The 22,234-nt window shown below is 55.4% G+C and overlaps 1 protein-coding gene across 1 annotated transcript in view; it reads left to right on the top strand.

Moving 5' to 3' along the window:
- LOC125716314 (receptor-type tyrosine-protein phosphatase F-like) overlaps positions 1–22,234 on the top strand; it is a 124,053-nt gene that overhangs the window by 42,644 nt on the left and 59,175 nt on the right. Inside the window, 3 exon segments of the mRNA XM_048988447.1 lie at positions 4,016–4,164; positions 14,877–15,022; positions 15,235–15,376. Coding sequence (XP_048844404.1) covers positions 4,086–4,164; positions 14,877–15,022; positions 15,235–15,376 — 367 coding nt within the window. The 5' untranslated portion in view covers positions 4,016–4,085.

Here is a 22,234-nt window from a genome sequence, read left to right as displayed (position 1 = left end):
ATTCTCTGGAGATCAGGTGCGTCTGTGCGTGTGCGTGCGTGTGTTTGTGTGTCTGGGGTGTGTGTGTGCATGTGTGTGCGCATTCCGACAGCTCGCTCCAGATCGTTACAGTCTCCGTTCGTGAACACTGGGTAGTGACTGAATAATGGCAGACTGGCATGGAGAGTTGTGTCTGTGCAGGAGGTGACTGACTGCGGTCAACAAACATGAGAAGGATCATTTGGGAATCTGCAGCGCAGCAGGTCTGACCTGACGCACTGCAGGGGGCGCCCTCGAGACCTAAGCTCTGCTTGAAGAATATAATAACTTCTGGGTTGGATTAGCCACTATTTTTAGGGATTTGGGCTGTGATTAATTAAAACGTTAGGCTCTCGTGACTGTATCGACGGGATTTGGCTAACGACGGCGGCTGTGTCGGCAGCTCTATGTCGGCTAATCACAGAAGTAGTTCATTCATTTAATTAAATATCCCAGATATCTCTGTACGGGTATTAAGTTCCTCCTCTCATGTTCCTGGAACAAAACGCTGCACTGTATTAAAGACCGCACCCCCAGAATGGTGCATTCTGCAGTGTGCAGTGTTGTTTACGTTATGAAGCTCTGGCTTTTAATGTTATGAATGACGTCGGCTTCATCTTTAACCAGAATTTATAATGATAAATTAGGCCTGCCTTCTGGTGAAAGGTTCACTCCTGCCCCCTGGCTGTCTCTCCTTCCTGTCCCCTCCCTGTCTCTGCTTCTCCTTCCTGCCCCCTGGCTGTCTCTCCCTCTCCTTCCTGCCCCCTCAGTGTCTCTCCTTCTCCCTACTACCCCCTGGCTGTCTCTCCCTCTCCTTCCTGCCCCCTTGGTGTGTCCCCTTCTCCCTACTACCCGCTGGCTGTCTCTCCTTCTCCTTCCTGCCCCCTCCCTGTCTCTCCTTCTCCCTCCTTCTCACTCCCTGTCTCTCCTTCTCCCTCCTGCCCCCTCCCTGTCTCTCCTTCTCCCTCCTGCCCCCTGACTGTCTCTCCTGCCCCCTGGCTGTCTCTCCTTCTCCTTCCTGCCCCCTCGATGTGTCTCCTTCTCCTTCCTGCCCCCTGACTGTGTCTCCTTCTCCCTCCTGCCCCCTGACTGTGTCTCCTTCTCCCTCCTGCCCCCTGACTGTCTCTCCTTCTCCCTCCTGCCCCCTCCCTGTCTCTCCTTCTCCTTCCTGCCCCCTCCCTGTCTCTCCTGCCCCCTGGCTGTCTCTCCTTCTCCTTCCTGCCCCCTCGATGTGTCTCCTTCTCCCTCCTGCCCCCTGACTGTCTCTCCTTCTCCTTCCTGCCCCCTTGGTGTGTCTCCTTCTCCCTCCTGTCTCTCCTTCTCCTTCCTGCCCCCTTGGTGTGTCTCCTTCTCCCTCCTGTCTCTCCTTCTCCCTCCTGCCCCCTGACTGTCTCTCCTTCTCCTTCCTGCCCCCTTGGTGTGTCTCCTTCTCCCTCCTGTCTCTCCTTCTCCCTCCTGCCCCCTCCCTGTCTCTCCCTCTTCTTCCTGCTCCCCGGCTGTGTCGCCCCTTCGACACTCCTACACTCTCAGTGTGTCAGAGCTGCACCAGCTGCTTGCTCAGCCTCTCCCTTCCTGTTGATGTAGATAAACGGAGGGGAGGAGTCGCAGGTGACAGCTCTGTCCTGAAGGTGTATCAGTACATCAGGGCGATTGAGTCTCGATGTCCTGCTAAAGGGGGGGGTCGGGGGGGTCAAATCTCAGTCAGTGGATTGAATTAAAGCTGTGGAATGATTAGCTAAACACTCATCATGTGGTTTCCAGAAGGTTTATTTATACTGGCAAACAGCAGTCGTCCCAGTAAAAGGTGTCGTGTCCCAGTAGCTGGCCTGAGGCGCCTTTAAGCGACAAAGACCGCGAACACAAACACACGTGTTTCTGAATGTTTCATCCGTGTTCTGGGCCAAACGGGGACAAACCCGTGTCAGCTGAGCACGTATCAACAGGGGGCAAAATTGTCTACAGCTTTCTGAAATCGAAAACTCAATCAAACTTACAACAACAAAAAATAAATAAATAAAAATCCCACTGTACTACTCTCGTTCAGGTTGGCTTCTTTGGACCAAGCCGATCTGTCAGGAGATATTAGGAGAGATTTGGCAGATGGAATCGTGGTGTTGAGCCTTCCTCCACTTTCTCTGTGCTCGCTCGAACAAAGAGCTTGTCAGGAGCATTTCTGGTATGAGTCTCACAAGTTTGTTTGTTCTGCCTGCATTGAAATCGACACCTGAGCCGTGGAGGGAGTGGGACGGGCCGTCGCCGTATTCGCACACCAAGAAACCCAGAAACAGACCCGTTCGGCCGCCTTCGGTCACGCAGACACTCATTTTCAGCCAGTAGGGTTTGTGTGTTCAGATTATTCTCCTCTGCTACATTAAGCATTTAATTTCTAAGTTACGGTTAGTGATTAGCAGCAGGTAATTGTGTGGCTCACGTGTCATGAACACATTCTAGTATCTGCTATTTTTAACACGTTTAAGCTGCCAGCTTATTCCTAGATGGCATATACAGAAGAAGGAGCCTGAATCTCCAGGCTGAGCCCTTTTTTTTAGCGCTGTGAGGCTTTTTGGGCATGTATCAGTCTCCATGTTTTTGGAGTGAATGTTCTGCTTTGCTGCCACCGGGGGCTGGCTGCTCGCTGCTGTATTTACTCTAAATCGGGAAGTTCCTGTGATTTCTTCTGGGAACAGCTTGGACTGCGCTGAGGTCATCGCGGCCTCGCGGCGGGGCCCTGCATGCGCGCCTGCATGCGCGCCTGCGTGAGCGGGTCCCGATCCAGGTGCGTGATTTCCTGTGATGGGCTGCTGTCGGCTGACAGCCTTGGCAGCGGCCGGCACCATCGCTCTGGAGTCGACCTGTTACTGTGGGAATCTGGAGCGCTCTCCCTGCCACTGGAGCGCCTTTGGCCGGGACGGCGTTAGCGTCACGGGGACTGTGCCGTGCCGGGCCCGACACCGGGCCCCAGGGTGTGGGATGCGTCCCTCCAGCGCCCAGAGCCGCCGGGCAGCCTGGGTTTCTGACAGCTGTTTCTTGTCCGGTTTGCCTGAGGAAGTCCTGCCACGATTCTCCTCAGTCTTGTATTGGACCAGTGCTGGGGCTCTGGACCCCGAACCTCGTCAGCTGTCGTACAGCACGCGCCTGTCACTGCTGTGATGTGGGCTTCAGCCTGTGTTCCAGAGGAGGGTGACCTCCCTGATTGTCACCATGGTGATGCTCAGGCTTTGAAAAGGCTCTTACAACTGAGGGTGGCCTCTGCATATATCACCCCCGGGTATGTGGCCTCTGCATATATCACCCCCGGGTATGTGGCCTCTGCATATATCACCCCCGGGTATGTGGCCTCTGCATATATCACCCCCGGGTATGTGGCCTCTGCATATATCACCCCCGGGTATGTGGCCTCTGCATATATCACCCCCGGGTATGTGGCCTCTGCATATATCACCCCCGGGTATGTGGCCTTTGTATCCTTGGGCCCCGGGTATGTGGCGTCCCGATTGTGGGCCCCGGGCACGCGGCGTCCCGACTGTGGGGCCCCGGGCACGTGGCCCCTGTATAGGTGCCTTTCTTCAGGCCACTGTGACCTCAGGGCCCTTACAGGCCGCTCATCCCTGGGGCTGTCAGGCCTGCTGAGCCACAATTTGGGTGGTCCTGTGGGTTCAGGGGGTTCAGGGGGTGGGGCCGGGAAAGCCACACCCCCTTCTGCTCCTCTTTCACTGTCATTGTCCTGCTTTTGAAGGGGGGGTGGTGGTTGTGATACCCTGAACGCCGATGTTCCCCTTCTGGAAGCTTCTTTGTGTTCCGTTTCATCTCTGCCCAGCTCTTTTGAGGGAGAACGCCTGTTTGCTTGATCGATGTCTCCCTGGGGCTTATTAAGGCCTCTGCTGTTTCCTCATTGTTATTAATAATCTTCCTGAAGGCTGGCCTTCCAGCTGCGCCCCCATCCCGCCACCCCCCCTCCCCTCCCCCACTGACGGTGTCTCCCCCCCCCCCCCCCCAGGTGTCAGCCTATGATCGTCTGAGAGCGGCAGTGACAAGAGGGACCCGGAGGAGCCGTGCCGACCAGGAAGATGGTGCCTAGCTGCCGCCCGCCGGCGCTCGCGCTGCTGCTGCTGCTGGGTCACATGACGCCCTGGTGTCGCGCAGACAGTGAGTACCGCCCCGCCTCCTCGCCGCTCGCGAGTCCGCAGCCGACTGCCACAGCTCTGCTTATGGTCTGTGAGGGAGAGAATCCTCTGTGTCTGTGTGTGAGGCACTTAACAACAACAGCAACGATAATAGTAATAATAGTAATAATAGTAATATATGAGGTTGGCCGCTGTTGCCAAGCGGCTGCGTTTCGCAGGCCAGCGTCGCTGCAGGATCAGTCGGCCACTGTTTGCACACGTCCCTCGTGCCTCTTCCTGATTGGCTAGAGAAATTCAACACAAACCTTAACGTGGATTGTGGGGCTTTATCCACACATCTTATTCTCTTCCAAAAACTGGTCAGGGAGGGGTCATCACTGGGGGGGTCGGGTCAGGGATGCGTTTGATTACCCTGCACGATCCGGTTGGGTCTGGTTCCCATCAATCCCATTACAATCCCGACTGAGCCGCCTTGGCCCGACCGGTGTTAAACCTTCAGCTCTCGCTGCCGTACGCAGCACACTGTTGGAGCGAGGGAGTCCTTGCAGGGTTTATTTACATCTCCTGGTTCTCCTGGCTTGGCTACGTTGCTTAGATCCTTTGATCGTCAGGTGACTTCCTTCCCTGTCCTACTTCTTAAGCCACCTCTGCCTTTTTTTGGGAGAGTAGATCATCATATGTTGAGGATCTTGCCAGGTGGGAGTGAGAGACCAGTCGCAGATCATCCCAGAGCCAAAAAATACCCCCCACCCCCATCTGGACCTCCATCCATCCAAATATTTCATTTATGTCCCCAAGGACCAAAAAAATATACTGAATAACTTAATTTTTTTGTCGGCGTGTGACCGACAGAAGGAGTTAAGCTCAGGGCCACCAGCGCATCTGAGTCTCTGGGCGACATGAAGGATCTGCTGATGGATCTACAGAGCGAAAAGCACGAGAAGTTGCTGTTTAGCTTGGTTTCGCTCGCTGTCCTTTGGTGTTGTTTAGTGTTGTTTGGCGGCGTTTGATGTTGTTTGGCTCCAATTGAAGCCTCAGGCTTCCGTCTGCTCACTGAGTTTGGTTTTACACCAAATGGTCCTTCTCCTGCTCTGGGATCTTTATTCATGAGCTGAGTGCTGTGAGAAGAAACATGAACATCATCAGTCAAGTTAAGCGGAGAGCAGACTGTGGGCCGGACTTCTGTCGGATTGAACGTTAACGTTCTGTAACCTGATCTGTTTTTTTACCTCCATCGTTGTTCTACTTGGAACGGCCTAAACTTCACCCCACTGGGGGGAATCGGGCACCGATGCAGCTCCACGTTCCCCTTATGTTCTGGCAGCCCAGGCTGGGCTGCGACCAGCCGCTGTGTGTGTGGTCACATGTTCTCCTGACGTTAGGCCCCCTGGCTTGGGGTATTTCCCCGTTAGCTCTGGGCTCTGCTTGATCACTGACAGATGCGGATGAGAAGGTCAGGTTCACGTTCGGTACCATCTGAACCAAAGTCTGAAGCCGCTGATGAATCACCGTCCCTGGAGTCTGGGCCCCAGCAAGCATGTCTGCATGTATTTATACAGCGACGTTTGCTGATGTGATTACAGTGAAATGACAGGTAAATGTATGTAATTGTGGGAGATGGCCCCCTGATTAGGGGATTATGGGACAGTATCCACATTGAGTAATATTAGATTTGTATGCCTCGTCATACAGGGTTATTTTGTCATTTGAATTTTATGGCCTCAGACGGTGACTTCATCACTTACGCTAAGGATTGTCGGACACAGAGGTTCGGTGTTACTGTCCTACAGTAAATTAAGATGAAAGCCGGCAATGTCATGGGGATCGGGGGCTAATTTGAGCCCCCACCATAGATTAGCGGCCCTCCTCTGTCTGGCTGTCAGTCTCCACACAAAGAGGTGGGTGTGTATGACAGTGTGTGAGCCGGGGGGAGTGACGTGACCCCCACTGGCTTTGGTTCAGTCACATGACCGCCGGGGGTGGCCTTCAGCAGCTGACCTCGTTTTTGCTTTGTAGAATGGGTGGAAGCTGTGTGCTGTGGAGACCCCTGTTAGTGATGTTCTCCGGTCTAACACCGTAGGCAGCCAGAAACCTGTCAGCTCCAGCGGGTGAGGCTCTCTCTGGGGGGTCCTGCTCACTGCTAAGGGTGGAAAGTGTCCCCCCCCCCTTAACTCTATTAACTACAGTGGAACCTGGTCAAATGGATCACCTGTAGACAAGGTGAAGCACAACGGCCGTGCTCATCGGGCCACAGAAATTGCCTTACCAGCAAAGGGAAGGTGACCCGGTTCTGCGGCCTGATTTTTAAATCCTGCCTGACTGACTGGGCTTTTCTGAGGAACGTTCTGGCCCTCGTCCTCCCGGCCGGCCCTCTGCCGGCGCCACATCGCCGCTCGCTCTTCCACTCCTGGGACGAGGCGCAGAGAGCTTCTCTCCCGCTCAGGCCGGTCTGTTCTGGGATTATGGGAAAGTCCACGCTAATTGAATCTAACCACATTAAAGTTGCTCGTCAAGTTCTGGGCGGGACGTAATCCCCGAAATCACAGGAGCACTGCACGCGGGTCCGCCGGATTTAGGACGGCCGCTAAGTCCAAATCAAACCGTCGCAAAGGTGTCGGCTTAGCGGGTTCTGAGGATCCGCGATAGTCTCACTGTAATGGGAGTAAAAGGAGAGCAGGAGTGTGGGGGGGTCCAGTGGGGGGAACGTGAGAGTAGAGAATATGAGGTGGGCGGGGGTCTGGGGAATATGAGGAGGGGGGGTGATGGACAGGGATTGGGGGGGCGTCTTTGTGTGTCCATATGGACGTGGGGAATATCGATGGAGGTGGAAATTGATTCTTTTAATTAAAAGTAAACGCATCCTCAGTCCTGAGCACTTAGACGTAATGCTGTTAGTCCACAGCTGTGATGCTAAGATGATGGGTGGGGGGAAGGGGGGGGCAGAAAGGTATTTTTAGGGAGTGGGGTGTTAGGATAGGTTAACGACGTGAGATTAATGGCTTAATTAGGTCTCTCAGCAGCATTGCTGCAGGGAATCATCGTGGTCCAGTTAAGTCGAGGTGGGGGGGGGGGTGTAGCCATAAATAAATGGGTCTCTGCTCAGGCGTGTGTCGTGAGTAAATGTTCAGCGCCCCCCCCCGTCACTGGCGGAGCTGCGGTATCACCGGGGCGATCCGCGGCGGCTCTCGCCTGGAGGCCGTCATGCCTGAGTGTGGCGCCTCCTCAGCGATCCGGGACATGCCTCCCGTCGGTATCTCGCCCGGCAGCCGCCGTGACTCATGGGAAATGAGTGTCTCCGTTTGGGCTGATCTCTTACCGAGATCGTGTCCCTCCCGCCCCCTCTTCGGCTGAGAGAATCAAAGCCCTCGAACACGCCGCCGGTACCCTGCCCCCCCGTCCCCGTAAGCCCCCCCTCTCCCGAGCACCCCACTTAATTTACGCCGCTGTATCGCCTTCCTCTGGCGGGAGAGAGCGAGGACGACTTAATTATCCGCGACAGATGTGGCGTTCATCAGCGGGAAAGGTGTCAGCCACAAATAAAGCTGCAGACTCGAAAAGGCGTGAAAGCCCCCCCCCCCCCCCACCCCGGAGCAGCACTGGGACCGTAAAGCTTTTACACACATGAATATTTTATGCCCTTAAACAAAACAAGGACCCACAGTCCCTAAGGCCATTAGACATCTGTTGACTCCCACGGCAGAAACACGGCCGTTCCTGTCCGCTGTGGCAGGTTACAGCCACTCTGTCTGCTGATTTGTCAATCACTTAACCGGTCCAGGACCCTGCCCATGACCTGCAGTACTGCGGGCCAACACAGGGGGCAGGCTTCCTGGGTCATTTAAAAAAAAAAAAAAAACAATTAAAATGAAAGTGAGCTTAAATGGAATAATACAGCAAGAAAATTGAAGGTTGCCGAAAATGGATGCATTTGATCCCTGCGTGGTCAGGGCGTGTAACGTGGTTAATTCGCGTGACACCAAACTCGGGGACCCTCAGCTGGACGTCTGCGGGCTTTCGGAATCCCAGACATGGTTAAATACAGAGCGAGATTTCATGTCAGTGTTATCGGTGTCGCCGTGGGCCGGAACATGATGGCCGACCAATGGCCAGCCTCCGAGCTCGCAGCCTGACGAAGGCTATATTTGAATCCGCCTCCCCCCAATCTCCCGTCCTCCTTCACTTAAAGCCGTTGTGGAACCTGCACGCGTTCAGCCCCCATTACTACAGACGATTGCATCCACTGAGATTTCCGGGAATTTCCTAATTCCTCATGACTCCTGCGCTAGATGAAAAGGTTTGTGGAGTTTTCGGGGGAAAAAAATTGAAATTAATTTTCTTTTATCTGCCGTTCGGTAGAAAGATCTTAGAGGACGCTGGGAAGGAGAGGAAGAGGCTTACGTGCCTCGTGGACGGATGTGTGAGGCCTGTGTGGGATCCTGGGCGTGTGTGATGGGCAATCGCTGGTGATGAGCTTCAGCCCCGGCCATGAATGCCACCATTGTGCTGGGTTGGGCCATCTTCAGATATGTTTGAATGTGTGATTTGATTTTGAGGCTAACACACAGGATTTTGCGAGGTGTGGGAGATGCCTGTATGACACGGCCGTCACAGTGACCCCTAGGGGATTTTTGCAGTGGTGCACGTGACCCGCAGTTAGGGGGAAAAGGGGTACATTTCCCCTCCAAACTGCGTGAGCACTTGCTTGGTCAGTGGCAGGTGTGTCTGGTAATTTTCACTGACTTTCACTGTAAGAGCTGGCAGAATCAGCCTAAGTGGATTTCACCACAGTGTTGGTTAATTTTTAATAAACGCTGTTTTGTTCAAGCAGTGAAGCAGCGGGGTGTTGTTTTAACTGGCTCTCCCGGAATCCCCTTCACTGTGGCAGCTGGAACCCCCCCACTGCATGCTTACCCTCTAATTGAATTGTATTTTTGCCCCATGGGGATTTCCATGGGCAGGATAAGAGGGTAAAGGGGTAACTGGCCCAGACTGGGACGGGAGGGGAGACATGCTGGTGATGAATGGGCAGGTCCCATGTGGGAGCTAATTTTGGGGAGTGGATAGCAGCCGCTAACAGGGTTAGTTGGTCCGCTGGGCCCTGGGGGTGGTCGGCGGCGGGGGGGGGGGAGGGGCATCAGCGTGCACCACAGCTGGGCCCAACTGCCCCGGGAAAAACGTCCCCATTCTTCTCCATCAGGAGCTCATGGCGAAGGCGGGGAGGCAGCCATGAAGGAGGAGGGGGGGGGCGCATTTCTGCCGCCTAATGGCCAATGTCATCCACTGAAAAGGAATCGAAACGGCGCGAGAGATCTACCCTCTTCTGGCGACCTTGCGTGTGTGTCTGTGCGTGTGTGTGTCTGTGCGTGTCTGTGTGTGTGTGACTATGTGTGTGTCTGTGCGTGTCTGTGTGTGTGTGACTATGTGTGTGTCTGTGTGTGACAGTGCATGTGTGTCTGTGCGTGTGTGTGTCTGTGCGTGTCTGTGTGTGTGTGACTATGTGTGTGTCTGTGCGTGTGTGTGTCTGTGCGTGTCTGTGTGTGTGTGACTATGTGTGTGTCTGTGCGTGTCTGTGTGTGTGTGTCTGTGCGTGTGTGTGTCTGTGCGTGTGTGTCTGTGTCTGTACGTGTCTGTGTGTGTGTGACTATGTGTGTGTCTGTGTGTGACAGTGCATGTGTGTGTCTGTGCGTGTGTGTCTGTGTCTGTACGTGTCTGTGTGCGTGTGTGTCTGTGCGTGTGTGTCTGTGCGTGTGTGTCTGTGTCTGTACGTCTCTGTGTGTGTGTGACTATGTGTGTGTCTGTGTGTGACTGTGCATGTGTGTCTGTGCGTGTGTGTGACTCTGTGTGTCTGTATGTGTTTTTTTTCGGTCCCCACAAGAATAAATAAATAAATCTGTGAATGCAATCAAAAAACTAAAAATACTTTTGTTTGGTTACTTAAGGTTAGGGCTGCGTGGGGGTTAAGGCTGCCATTGTTGGGATTGGCTTGTCCATGGAAATGAATAGAGTCCCCATAAGGATAGGAATATGTGAACTGTGTGTGTGTGTGTGTGTGTGTGTGTGTGTGTGTGTGTGTGTGTGTGTGTGTGTGTGTGTGTGTGTGTGTGTGTGTGTGTGTGTGTGTGTGTGTGTGTGTGTGTCAGAGAGCGAGAGAGACCCTTTCAGTCTGAAAGCTATGACACATCTCTCTCAAAAGCTATATTGCACACCTCTCTGACCCTGGGGGGTGTTACTCTGAGGGGGTCTGGAGGGGGCTCCGTGGGGGGGGAGTTGACTGCTGAACCGCATGACCCCTTGCTGATAAAGCCAGGAGCAGATTAGAGCAGTTAACCATTAATCAGCCTGCAGAAAGTCACAAATGGTTAACTGGGCTCCTGCCTCTTGGTGTGCTCAGGTCTCAGAGCTGCTCTCTCTGAGGGTGGTGTGGTCGTCTGGGACACCCCCTGTTCACCTGAATGTGCAGGAGGTCCTTCGGTTGTACCCTTGAGCACGGTCTACGTTGGGTGCCTCTCTTCTGTATAAACGCAGTTGAGAATGACTTGACCTCTGGCAGAAGGTCCAGCGTACGTGGTACCTGTTTCCAGGGCCACCTCCAGCATGCGGTGGTTCTCACCTAACACCCCCCCTCCCCCTCATCGCGACACCACAGCCAGACGACTGTATTGTTCGGTCACAACAGCCGAATGCCGGGGAGCCTGACTGTGCCACCGGCTCGTCGCGTCGGCTTTTCTGACGTGCGATTACATCGCTGTGGGACACCATGCCGGTGATTCCCGCCTACGAATCCCCCAGCTCCACTGATTCGTTACTTATCAGTAACGTGACGAGGTGTGGCTGTCATTGTGCTGAATTCTCCGGAAAGTTTACAGAGCACCCACAATGGGGGGTTCCCCTGTGACATTACCTGTTTGACGGGCCGGCCCCCCCTAAGCGCGAGTGGCTCCCTGGTCACACGCCCTCACGCCCCGCCATGTTTGCGGGCCCCTCCCTCTCATTCCTCCCGCCTTCTCCACAAAAACAGTCCAGAGGAAAACACCTCAGTAAGCTTCACAATAAGGGGGCTGGGGGCTCTTATCTGGCAGAGGTCTGATAATCCCAGGGCTTGGAGCCGTGGCTTAAAACATCACGTAGAAACACTTGGGAGGGACGATGAGTGCCGACCAATCTCTCTGCCCCCCCCCCGACGGGCTGTAGCTAAACGTCTCCCTGTAGACGGTGATCTCTGTGTCCCGGCTTATCTCCTAGACCCACAGGCTGCGTGAATCCTGGCTGTGCTCTTAGTTCCTAGTCAGACCGCTGTGCTGTGTGTAGCTGTGCCCAGCGTCCAGGTTTGCTCCGGTTTGGCATGTTATCAGTTCGGCAGCTGATGTAAACTCGGCCGCCTGTCTCCTGCAGCTGATCCACTTCCGCGGCGATGCTGAACGTCGTGCTGGTCGCGCCGCCCGCCATCACACGGCTTTTGGTGAACGGTTTGTGCCGCGGAGACCGTATATTAGTGTTGAAGTAACATTCCGCAAATGGGATTATTTGCTGGGAAAGTGGACTACAGGCGGACGGAGAGAAGGCGAGCTGCAACCCCACCGCAGCTGGATGCCGCACGGGCGACTGCCCTCGTCTTGGGAATCATTTACGAGGGAGGCGGCTTTATTCGCGATTAAGTGCAGGCGCATGCTGCTAATAGGGCGAAATACATTAATGGGCTGCAGAATCGGCCAGCGGAGCGAGAGGCGGCAGCGAAAACGCGCTCATCCATCATAGATGCGGAGAACCACTCGGGTGCGTTCCGGGCGGCTCGGCCCCCGGGCCGGACCTTCAGCCCTGAGCCGCGCTTCCTGCGATCTGGCTATCCCCGTCCGGATGCTCGCTAAGTCACCTTGCATTACAGTGACGTCTCCGAGGAGCAGAGCGGCCTGCCCGCTGCCTCGTCATCCGGCCGGGGCGCCGTTTCCCCCCCATGTAAGCTTCTCCAGATTCAGCTGGGTCACCAAGAGCTGGGATGCAGACCCGCGCGCTGTTCTCCCTGCCTGCCACAGGGAAGACCCTGCATGTTATCATCTTCCTCTTGATACAGCTACTAAACCAACTAACCAACCGCACCAATGCACCAACAAACCTGCATCTGGTGCCATGCATGTGTTCCGTGTGTGTTTTTTGTGTATTCCGCGAGTATATTCCGTGACCTCGTAGTGATGGTCATCCTGCACGTGTCCGGGCATATGCCCGCTGTGCAAATAGTCGCTCCTTCATTTCGGAGTGGAGACAGTGAGTCTCCGGGAATCTCTGCCTATGGGGGCGGAGCCTCCGAGACAATGGGCTGCTTCAGGCTTCCTGCACGGACACGTTCTGCTCATCGCCGCGGAGACCGGCGCTGATCGACCCAAAGATTAATCCCCTTTTAAGTGTCAGAAGCGAGGCAGCCCTCTCTCTGCTTCCTACGGGGCTTTTCGTCAGTGAGGCCTGTAAGCCCGTCCGCTGATCTGCCTGCGTGATAAACCGCAGGGCGCCCGTGGAAGGCGGTCCCTCCCCACCCACAATCCCCCGCCCCCGCCTAGTCACCCAGGGCGTTTGCATAACACATAACAAACACATGTAAATCTATCCGGTCACAGTTATGCCTCTTACTGGTACTTTGCATTTCAGGACCCAAATGACGAGCAAGGTGGCGGGGCGGGGGGGGGGGCGGGGGGGGGGGCGGGTGGGGGGGCATCTTGTGAAAGAGGCAGCACCATGAGACGAGCGTGCAGGTGTGAAAGGAGCCGTTCTGGCTCTGATGGCGACGCACGTCTCGCTCAACCACGTGCGCCGGTTTCGCTTGAACAGAGAGCAAAACTGCCGATGTGAAGATAGCGCTGCACTAGCACTGCAGCTCCTGGGTTCTGCAGAACCTTATAAAACCGACCTCTGCGTGGGTCACTCGCGGTCACCCGGACAACGGGGGATTACAGCAGTGAGGAGACGCTTCAAAGATAATTAAGAGAGAAACCGCCATAGCCATTTTTTTTTAATTCATGCAAAAATCCCCTGGTTATACCTGTCTGGTGAGAGGCTGTATCAGTTTGTGGGCGGCGCCCGTGTGGGCGTGGCCTGTGTGGGTGTGGCCTTTATGGGTGTGGCTCACATGCGTGTGTTCGTATCGTTTACATCGGCACAGATAAAGAAGGCATTTTCTCCAGTACGGAAAAGGACCTTTGTGTGGAGACTGCCTTAAGCGGTCCCATACATTAAGGCTGCTGTGACCCCGCCTCCCGGTAATCATCTTAATCTACTCCATGGAGAGAAAGCATCTCTTGCAGATTGAATTAAGGCCGGCAGAGCACCTGGTGTCCCCCTCTCCCCCACACCCGTGATAATTTGGTTGGTTAGCCCCATGGGGTATCGCATTGGATGGAATCTCATGATTAGAGAGAAATTTTGCCCAATCCAGACATTAACCTCAGAGGTCTTTGCTGTCCTGTGCATCTGTGTCCCCAGCAAGGAACACCGTCATGCCGCCCTCCCACGGCCCCCCGGCTCGTTTAATGCACTAACGAGTCACCAGCCAACCCAGTGCTGCCGCTGGATGAGCAGAGGTCCCCGCAGTCACGCAGCTTTTCCTCGCTCTTTATGAGCCGACGCATTGCTGTCGACACATTTTATAGTGCAGCGGTGCCATCCACAGAGCCCCCCCCCCCCAGCCAGCCAATAAATCTCACTACCCATCTGGGGGACATCTTGCACTCTTGAGGAATTCTGGGTGTGAATTCAAGAGGCACATGTCTGCGGGCATGTCTGTATAGCAAATGGGACACATTTGTGACAGTTCGTGTGTATTCGTGTGGATGGCGCTTAAACTGCAGGATGTGTTTCCAGCCTTTGGAGGCTCAGGACTCTGGGTTTGGGGTCTTGCTGCTTTCTGGGCTGGGCCTAGATCCCGAGTTGGGTCTGTTGGTGGTCGCCCTGCCAGGGAAACACTTCAGCGATGTTACTGAAGCCTGGCAGTGAGGGGGAGGGGCCTGAAAATGTCAGCGCGGTGGGGGCGCCAGCAAGGTCGAGGGTTCGCCGTCTGAGTGCATAGATGGATCGCACGCACGTGCGCTCCCATGCAGGCCGCCTCGTCCCCGGGCAAGGGCAGTCCAAAGTGGCCGGCGTGATTTAACACCGGCGCGCTGCAAAGCCGCTGGCCCGCGCGGGCTGCTGTGCGACTCGTTACGTTATGTTAACTAGATATCGATTCCTCTCCTCCGCGCCTGCAGATCGTTTATTACAAGATAAATAAAAGTTGCCGTGGCCGGTGTTCCGGAATGTTCCTTGGACGTGCCCCACCAGGGCCGGGATCGGGCTGTAGAGCGTCGCATCTGCCCTCCGAGATCTGCAGCCGAGTTCATTTTTGAGGCGTTTTGTGTCCCTCGGTTTTGGACTCCCATGTTCAAATCCAGGTCACCGGCTTATTCCGTATATGGGCGACCGTTTGCTGTGAGCCACGTAAACACGAACGCTGAGAGATATCAGCAGCTCGTATTACTGCAGGTGAGCTCGGAGTGAAACGGAATACGGACCATAATGCTGCCTGACGGGATTCCCAACGCGAACGGGCTGACGGCTTTTCTCGCGGCCCCTGTGGGATCGATATTTGGGAGCCATATCACCGTGTCAGTGGCAGCAGTGGAAATGCCCGAAACTATTTTTTCATTATTACTCTGATTGCTGACAGCTTGTTGTCACGGTAACATCTCCCGCTTTCGTTTCTCCCATCGCCAGGCTTGCCAAACTTCATCAAATCCCCGGATGACCAGACGGGCATTTCCGGGGGGGTGGCCTCCTTCGTCTGCCAGGCGGTGGGCGAGCCCAAGCCCCGCATCACCTGGATGAAGAAGGGCAAGAAGGTCAGCTCGCAGCGCTTCGAGGTGCGTTTCCACCACCGCCGCCCCCCCGCTCTTCCCCCCACTGTTATGCCGTCCTCCTTCCTCGGCCTCTGCTGCCACCATGTTCCAGGCTAAAATAGCCCCCATCACCCGACGTTCCCACGCTGCTTTTTCATGACCTTGGGGGTGCATCCTTGTGGACCCAGACAGGGCAGCTTTCAGAGCCTAAAGTCTGAATATGCGACCCCCCCCAGGTGATCGAGTTTGATGACGGCTCGGGGTCTGTGCTGCGCATCCAGCCCCTTCGGGCCCATCGAGATGAGGCCATCTACGAGTGCACGGCCACCAACAGTATGGGCGAGATCAACACCAGCGCCAAGCTCACTGTCCTCGAAGGTGAGGGGCCCCCGCCACCTATCCCATCCACTCCCCTTCCCTCCCCATCGTCCCCGCGATCCTCAGCCCGCCCGCTATCCACCTCCGGCTGGCCACCCGACCGACTCCGGCTGTCTGTCTGCTGCTTCTCGTGCAGCAGGTTAGCGAGCCGCCAGCACCGGGTTTCGTCCATGTTCTCGTCTGCTGTTCTGGATTTTTCTGTGTGGGAAAATGTGCCAGTAGGCAGATTAAAGAAACTGCACACGACCGATGAAACCATCTGCGCTCACATCAACACGACAGGCGCTTAAAGTGTGTTTCTCCTACATGGTTCACTCTTACTCACTTCCCATTAGCGCCAGCTTTTAGCAAGCCAGCTGTTAGCAGGTTATGGTTAGCCCCAGCCTATAGCATGACTGGTTTTAGAGTCGCCCTTAGCGGACCTGCCAGTAGCACCCAGTTATTGGTAGATTGAGGTTAGTCTCAGCCTTTAGCATGCTCACCACTAGCCTCCCCTTTATTGAGCCTGCCTTTAGCCCTAGCCTTTAGCATGCTCGCCATTAGCCTCCCCTTTATTGAGCCTGCCTTTAGCCCTAGCCTTTAGCATGCTCACCACTAGCCTCTCCTTTAAATGGCCAGCCATTAGTCCCAGGATTTAGTGGCAGCGGGCCGTGCTATGGGCACCCTTCTGTCAGATTTCTCTGTGAACCGTGCCCTCCCCCCGACCGGTTGGGCTGGTTACATATGCACGGAGGTACCAGCGCCATCACAAGGTAGTAGGAGCTTGGGCTCTGTCACGCAGCTCCTCTGGGAACCCACGAGTCGGTGCTGGGTAAGTTCAGTGAAAGTAAAGTGAGTAACGAGGTGGGCGGGGCCTGTGAGAGCCAGCGGGCACTGACTCACTGTGACTCACTTTTCCGGTGCTCAGTGGCGGATCCCAGTCGATCCTGCCAGACGCAGTGTGAGCCCGCGGGGCCCCCACGAGCGATCCTGCAGCACTGCGCACTGCATCACGGCCCTCCACCGTGCCGCTTCACTTCAGGAGCAGCCGATCCAGGCCTGGTGTCTCAGTGCATATGCAAAGTTAATTTAGCAAAATGAATAACTGAGGTAGCCAATCACAGCCTGGAATGGCCTGACCGCGGGGTGCCAGGCGGCCTGTGGCGGTGCCCATATTCACAGGGCAGCTGCATCCTTCAGGCGATTTCAAGTGTTTGTATCGGATTTTATTATGATGCTTTTGATAGCAAATCCAGGGCCTCATTTCTGGGTCTGAAGCTGAGGAATTCTGGGAATGCAGGGAAATGAGGAGCAGAGGGGCTGGCTTCGTAGGGGGGGGGCGCAGTCATGTGACTAGTGGCCCCTCCTGTCTCTGTGTTGCTCGCCAAACCGGTAAATCAGCCTGAAAGGATGCCATTTGGCTGGACTGTGATGTTATCTTCACTGTGAGAATGTGTTTTAATATTACCCACACGCTCGTTTCATGTGTCTAATTAAGCGATGCTCGTTTCCGAAAGGTCGGCCTTCTACACCAGCGGGGCTCGAGCGGGGAAAGTCAGACTGGCCTCCCGGGCACCTGCGCCGCATCCGTGATCCGTAGGTGGAATGTTCCAGAGTCGGCCGTCCTCCGCGTGACCTTGGTTTCGGCTCGACTGCCACCTGAGATAAACGGCTGTTTGATGTGAAAACACAGAGTGGAAAATCTATCAGCACGCAGTGACCGGGTTGGGGCCGGGGGGGGGTGCTCAGTGTCTGTAAACAAATAAGACTTGCTGATCTGGAAGGAGGTTTGTATCTCCATCACCACGACACGTCCGGGTTTGGCACAGAGGCAGCAGTCAGTGGTATGTGTGAGGGTCACGCCCCCTTCCCATGTGGCTGACTGGCGCCCCCTACAGCCCGTGACCCTGCATGCGTGTTGCCTCCCTGTGCAGTTGCTTTCATTTCTACGTTTTTCCTCCCAGCTTTTTTGGTCTGAGGTATTACCTCACACTTGGCCCCACCGGCCAGACCGGAAATCTGGGGGGGCAAAGTGTCCCACGCCCGAACTCGCTCGCCACTTCCGGACACGTTTTGGCTGCATTTCCCGGGGGAGGGGTTATCGTAGGGATCTGTTCTCCGGACACCTCTGAGTCGGCAGGTGTGCACGGCCCCTTTCCGAGGGCCCCCCCTCCTTGGCCCCTCCCCCGGCCGTGGTCACCGATCCGTGAAATGAGTTTAATTTCCTCGCCATCTGGCGGAGGCCCAGGCCAGAGCAGCCTAGCATGACATGGGCACGGGGTGTAAAATCGTGACCGTTACAAATACCAGCCACCAGGAGTCTGTGCACCCTACCACCCCTTCCCATCCTGGAGCCAGGCAGAGCTGCTGATGCCCCCGCGCAGCCTTTGTGGGGTCTTTTACCCTCCACATGACCCGGGAAAAACTGGGAGCTGCTGTGGGGGTGTACCATGTTTCCCGGACTTCGAAGGCGAGTTGCGAGCCCAGAAGGGACATACCAGTGGCATTTACATCTGCTGCGGAGACCCGCCCTGAAATCCGGGTGACACGTAAATGGTCCCCCTCACCCCTGCTCCTGAGAAAGGGGTGGTGAGGGAAGTGTGCCTGCAAAGAGGCACCGTGCCCCCCCCCCCCCCCCCCCAAGGAGGAGAGAGCGACGCCCAGCCTGTCATCACTCAGATTCTCTATCACAAACAACCCCCGCCGGACCCCCCCAACAAAAGGAGGATGTCGCGATGCCCTGACAGTAATAAATGACGCTCGTGCTTTCAGATGTGAATGGTGAGGTTCATTTGCACGACCCTGTCAGCATGGTACCAGGCAGCGGAGCACCAGCAAATCACCAGGAAGGTCTCGACTGCAGGAGCAAGCAAGCGGGGGATGGGCGAGCTTGGAGGGCAACCTGTGATATTTAAAAGACCAGTCATACTCAGATACCCAAATGGGTCTGATAGGGAGGATGTTTCCAGTAATGGAAGACTCCAGAAGCTTCTCCATGAGGCATGTGCACACGCAGACATGAAATCCAGCTGCTGTGGCGCTGGGGGGGGGTCAATGAGTATTGTAGTGCATCTCCAGGGGGGTTTGGAGTAGGTGGGATAACCATACAAACTCGGAAGATATATCCACCCGGCTTGGCGTCCGTCTGTTCTCCGGTTGGACCTGAGCTGTTGCCAGGGTTACCACCGCGCTTCCTTACCTGTGAATTAGTGATCTTAGGGTTAATCGCTTTCCATTTGGATCCATCTCCGTGGGCGAAGAGAAATAGCAGGACGTTTCATCATTATCTTTTCATTAAGGACGTGTTGCACGGCTGGCCTGAGATCAAAAAGTTAAAGAGCGCAAGTGCTCCTCTATCAGGTATCTCCCAGGCTTTTGAGACCCGCTGACCCCGCCTCCTCCCTGAAGTGGAGGGATAATGAATCTTTAGGGCAGAGCGCCCCTCCTGGCCATTTCAGGGACCCTCAGCTCAGTGTGGTCACCATACAGGCGTGTGTCTCCATCAAGCTCGCAGTCGTCCGGCAGAATTTAGCCAGATTTTCTCACCAGTCAGATGGCATTCCCTGAGCTGACCATTCCATGGAAAACAGGAAAAAAATGACACGGAAAAATCAAACGCTCCACAGAGGATCCAGACAGAGCGCTACGCTGGCGTGCCGTTGCACATCCGCCATCTCCGATCTGCTCAGGCGAGGGCTTTGCTTTCACTGTCTGGCCATTCCCTCGCACAACCGCTCACCGCTAACCCTAAGCTGTAAGCAGCGTCGCGGCCTGGAGTGGAGACTCTGATTGGCCGCCCAAATGCACTGTGATGACATCATTATGAGCTGCTTTGCTTGGGCCTTTTCTACACCGATCTCTGGCTGGGACTTTGCTCCTTTCTTCCTGTTAGAGGCTATTTTCGGAGTAGCTTTTGAAGGTGTCTCGTGTGTGAAGCCGGCTGCTGTTTTTAAAATTCTTTAAGCCATAAACACGTTCCTGTGCTTCTGGTGATACATGAAAACAGAACTAACCAATGCAGACATCAAAAAAAAATCTGCCAAAACAAAGGAGGTTGAAAAGGCCTCTTGATTTGTCTCCAGGAAAGCAGGCCTGAGGCTTCCAGGGTGCACTGGTGCCCGCAGTGTTACGGGAAAGGCGTCAGATCGTCTGCGGCGAGAGGCCTCCTCTTTGATCAGAGAAAACGAGGTTTCGCCAGGAACGCACCAGCAGCGCAGGCGGCTCGGTGTCCTGCGTCACACACCTCAGTGCCCCAGTGGCTTCTGGGCCGTCCGGAATGTGGGGGGTGGTGGGGGCTACTTTCCCATTTTGTGACATAAGCCGTGTCACGCGATGTCCCCGCTATTAAATGACAAAACAGCAGCCATCCCTGCCCCACCCCGCCCAAAGGGCTGTGCCCTTCACACTAGGTGAAACTGAAATGACAGTAAATGCCCCCCGGCATGGGGGGGCCCCGAAATGGGGCTGCCTGGCCACTCGCTACAGAAACCTGCTGTGTTATAGAGCACTAATCCAGAGGGAATCTCAGAAAACAGTGACTGCATCCGACAGTCACAAGCCCACAGGCGTGAGATTTCACTGCATCTGGCACAGTCACAGTCCTGCACGAGTGAGATTTCACTGCATCTGGCACAGTCACAGTCCTGCACGAGTGAGATTTCACTGCATCTGGCACAGTCACAGTCCCACAGGTGTGAGATTTCACTGCATCCTGCACAGTCACAGTCCTGCACGAGTGAGATTTGACTGCATCTGGCACAGTCACAGTCCCACAGGTGTGAGATTTGACTGCATCCTGCACAGTCACAGTCCTGCACGAGTGAGATTTCACTGCATCTGGCACAGTCACAGTCCCGCAGGCGTGAGATTTGACTGCATCCGGCACAGTCACAGTCCTGCAGGCGTGAGATTTGACTGCATCCGGCACAGTCACAGTCCCGCAGGCGTGAGATTTGACTGCATCCGGCACAGTCACAGTCCCGCAGGTGTGAGATTTGACTGCATCCGGCACAGTCACAGTCCTGCAGGTGTGAGATTCAGACTGTGGCCTTTTGAACATGTGGAGCTTTGTGGGGGGACTGTGGGAGGGAGAACAGAAGAGGTGGGTGTGGACTAAGGGTCAGGGTGTAAAATGATGCTGTTGATGATGGGGGTCCCAGCCCCAGCCATGTCCTATCTGAGTGAATCCCATCAGCTCCCAGTCCCTGACGATCCCCAGTGGTCCCCGATCCCTGACGATCCGCAATGGTCCCCGATCCCTGACGATCCCCAGTGGTCCCTGGACCCTGACGGTCCCCGGTCCCTGACGATCCGCAATGGTCCCCGATCCCTGACGATCCCCAGTGGTCCCCGATCCCTGACGATCCGCAATGGTCCCCGATCCCTGACGATCCCCAGTGGTCCCTGGACCCTGACGGTCCCCGGTCCCTGACGATCCGCAATGGTCCCCGATCCCTGACGATCCCCAGTGGTCCCCGCTCCCTGACGATCCCCAGTGGTCCCCGGTCCCTGACGGTCCCTGGCAGCCTCTGACAATCTCTGACGGTCTCTTCTCTACCCCCAGCCCCCCCGTCATGTCTGGCCAGTGACGGGACGTCCTCAGCTCCGGGGCTGATTCCTGTGTAAATAATAGATGTGTCTCTCTGCTGCTTTTCCGCTCCTCTTTTCATCAGTCGTTCGGTTTCAAACTTGGCTGTTGCTGTTGCTGTTGTACGGCAAGTCCTATAAAGATTAAAAATGTATCGAGCCCTCCCTCCCTAGTTTAGTGTAACTGACCCGGGGGGGGGCTTTGAAGGCACACCGTTCTCCCATCACCATAGCGCCACCTGCCCTGCCCGTCCCTGCGTGGTACCTGATCCGCTTTATTCATTTTACACGTTTAAACACAGCCTGCAGGGAGGAAAACAATGTAGCCAGCTGTGTGAGAGAAATCCTCCTTCAAATGTGAGTATTGTTTTTTAATCCTGCTGGGGTTTTCGTGCAACCAATACATTATAAATGGAAGCTATTACTTGGGTGTTATCGCCAGTGGGCATGGGCTCCGCCCCCAGTAACCAGGGTTGTCTATTAGCTGCGTGATATCTCTGGTGGGCATTGGCTCCGCCCCCAGTTACCATGTCTGTCCGTTAGCTGGGTGATATCTCTGGCGGGCATTGGCTCCGCCCCCAGTAACCAGGGTTGTCTATTAGCTGCATGATATCTCTGGTGGGCATTGGCTCCGCCCCCAGTTACCATGTCTGTCCGTTAGCTGGGTGATATCTCTGGCGGGCATTGGCTCCGCCCCCAGTAACCAGGCCTGCCTGTTACCTGGGTGATATCTCTGGTGGGCATTGGCTCCGCCCCTGGTAACCAGGCCTGTCTGTTACCTGGGTGATATCTCTGCTGGGCATTGGCTCCGCCCCTGGTAACCAGGCCTGTCTGTTACCTGGGTGATATCTCTGGCGGGCATTGGCTCCGCCCCCAGTAACCAGGCCTGCCTGTTACCTGGGTGATATCTCTGCTGGGCATTGGCTCCGCCCCGCTAACCGCAGCACTGCTGTGACCCCACAGTAGATCATAGTGATGTCAGCAGCAGTCAGGGAGCAGATAGGGAGGGAGAGTGGAGGGATGGGGCCAGTTGAATTGATGAAGTGCCTGTCCGCCCGGGGAGTGCGCCGGAATGTTCTGCCCCATGACGGAAAAGTGCATTACAGCAAAGGTCACGGCATGCATTAGCCCAGCCTCTCGGAGCACACCGCACAGGGAACCGGCAGAATATCAAACGCCACGACCCCTGACCACCAGTGAACGTGTCCTCAGTGTTTCCGCAACACTCTCGCACCGTTTATGAGCACATAGATAAATGGGGGTGCAGGGCCCCACCGTGGTGTCCGGCAGCCC

The sequence above is a fragment of the Brienomyrus brachyistius genome, chromosome 21, assembly GCF_023856365.1.
Source record: "Brienomyrus brachyistius isolate T26 chromosome 21, BBRACH_0.4, whole genome shotgun sequence".
Lineage (NCBI taxonomy): Eukaryota > Metazoa > Chordata > Actinopteri > Osteoglossiformes > Mormyridae > Brienomyrus > Brienomyrus brachyistius.
Note: the sequence above shows the minus strand (reverse complement) of the source record. Positions and strands in the feature narration are given on the sequence as shown.